This window comes from Limulus polyphemus, unplaced genomic scaffold (assembly GCF_000517525.1).
Source record: "Limulus polyphemus unplaced genomic scaffold, Limulus_polyphemus-2.1.2 Scaffold10998, whole genome shotgun sequence".
In the NCBI taxonomy this organism is placed as follows: Eukaryota; Metazoa; Arthropoda; class Merostomata; order Xiphosura; family Limulidae; genus Limulus; species Limulus polyphemus.
Genome location: NW_013676608.1, coordinates 1,962 through 3,437, shown reverse-complemented (window position 1 = coordinate 3,437; position 1,476 = coordinate 1,962). Strand labels below are relative to the sequence as shown.

The 1,476-nt window shown below is 29.0% G+C and overlaps 1 protein-coding gene across 1 annotated transcript in view; it reads left to right on the top strand.

The window, feature by feature from the left end:
• The window catches only part of LOC111083745, a gene marked incomplete at its 5' end in the record, with an annotated part of 15,853 nt that extends 14,901 nt beyond the window's left edge, over positions 1-952 (top strand). Inside the window, one exon of the mRNA XM_022380414.1 lies at positions 343-952. Within this exon, the coding sequence (XP_022236122.1) occupies positions 343-483 (141 nt within the window). The remainder of the gene's footprint in view (positions 1-342) is intronic.
• Between the last annotated feature and the right edge of the window lie 524 nt (positions 953-1,476).

Genomic DNA, 1,476 nt, shown 5'->3' with positions numbered 1-1,476 from the left:
TTTTTTTTTTTTTAGTGAGTGTAAAACACGTAAATACACCAGTTTGATTTTACTGAACTCAATATTCCATATGTGGCCTAACCAGTGCCCTGTACAATGAAATTATAACCGTTTTTAGACTTGTATTCAATACTTCTGTAGAATACGTCTGAGAACGTTTCATTTTCAAAGAAACAATAGATATATTTAAAATATTTTTGATATATTTAATTTGATTGACATTGTAACTATCTAAAGAAAATATATATATATATATTATAGTTTTCTATATTTGTATGCATTACATTTAAGCTTAGTAATAGTGGAAGGTAACATTATAATTGTGTTTTTGTGATTTTACAGCTTCTCTGGATGAGATGTACCAATGTTTCTGGACAACACAGTTTTAGGATGAGTGTTAGAGATGAAGTTAGTCCTACTGCTATTCACTCACCAACACTAAAACCATCTTTCAACAACTATGATAACTTTTTTTATATCTGAACAGGAAGGTTAGAACTTAACCTGTGAAGCTTGGTGAAAGCTAGTCAAAATTGTTTATATTTTTCACAATCAATTGACGTTTATTTTTAAAGTGAAATAATTTAGTTTTACCACTATAAGAAGCAAGAAACCTTCATCCTTCACACTAACGTTTGCTTTGCTTTGATTTTATTATATGCATTTATATGCCCCCCCCCTCAGTGGCACAGTGGTGTGTATGCGGACTTACAACGCTAGAAACCGGGTTTCAATACCCATGGTGGACAGAGCACAGATAGCCCATTGTGTAGCTGTGTGCTTAGCTACAGACCAACGAAAATACTTTTATGTCTCCAGTTACACTAATTGTGTTAATGTTTCTTCTGACTTCAGTGGTCTGTAACAGCGAACTATCCTACAAACTGACCACTCGTAATTTCTCCATTAAAAATAACAATTTTTAGGAGTAGAGTTTTAAATATTTTAAAGTGTGCATATTTGTAATATATTTATATGCCCTTCTCAACTGTAAAACCATTTATTATATTATTTAAAGAATTTCTATTACTGCATTTTATAGCATTTGTTATAAGTTGACATATTTTTGTTATTTCCTGCCCTACTATACTTAACAAAAAAAATTAAACATAAACTTCAAAGATGGCCTTAATCATCACAAAACCAACTTATACAACACATTGTTTTTATTTGTAAACGTTTTTATCTACTTTCTTTTATAGGAAGCAGTAATTATGAGGATAATTATTAATTCTTAAGTAACTGCATTATTGATATTTTTAGATGGATTTCTTACTTTTTGTGTCTGTAATATAATTTTATTAATTAACTTAAATCTACAAATGCTAGAAAGATCTCGGTAACATTTTCTATTTTTGCTGAAAGGTTTAAAACCAATTAAATAACCATTGAAAATAAAGTTTAATATCCATACATATTATTCTGTCCTGATTTTGTGTTAAGTATATTTTACATTTGTATACTTTGATTTCACTA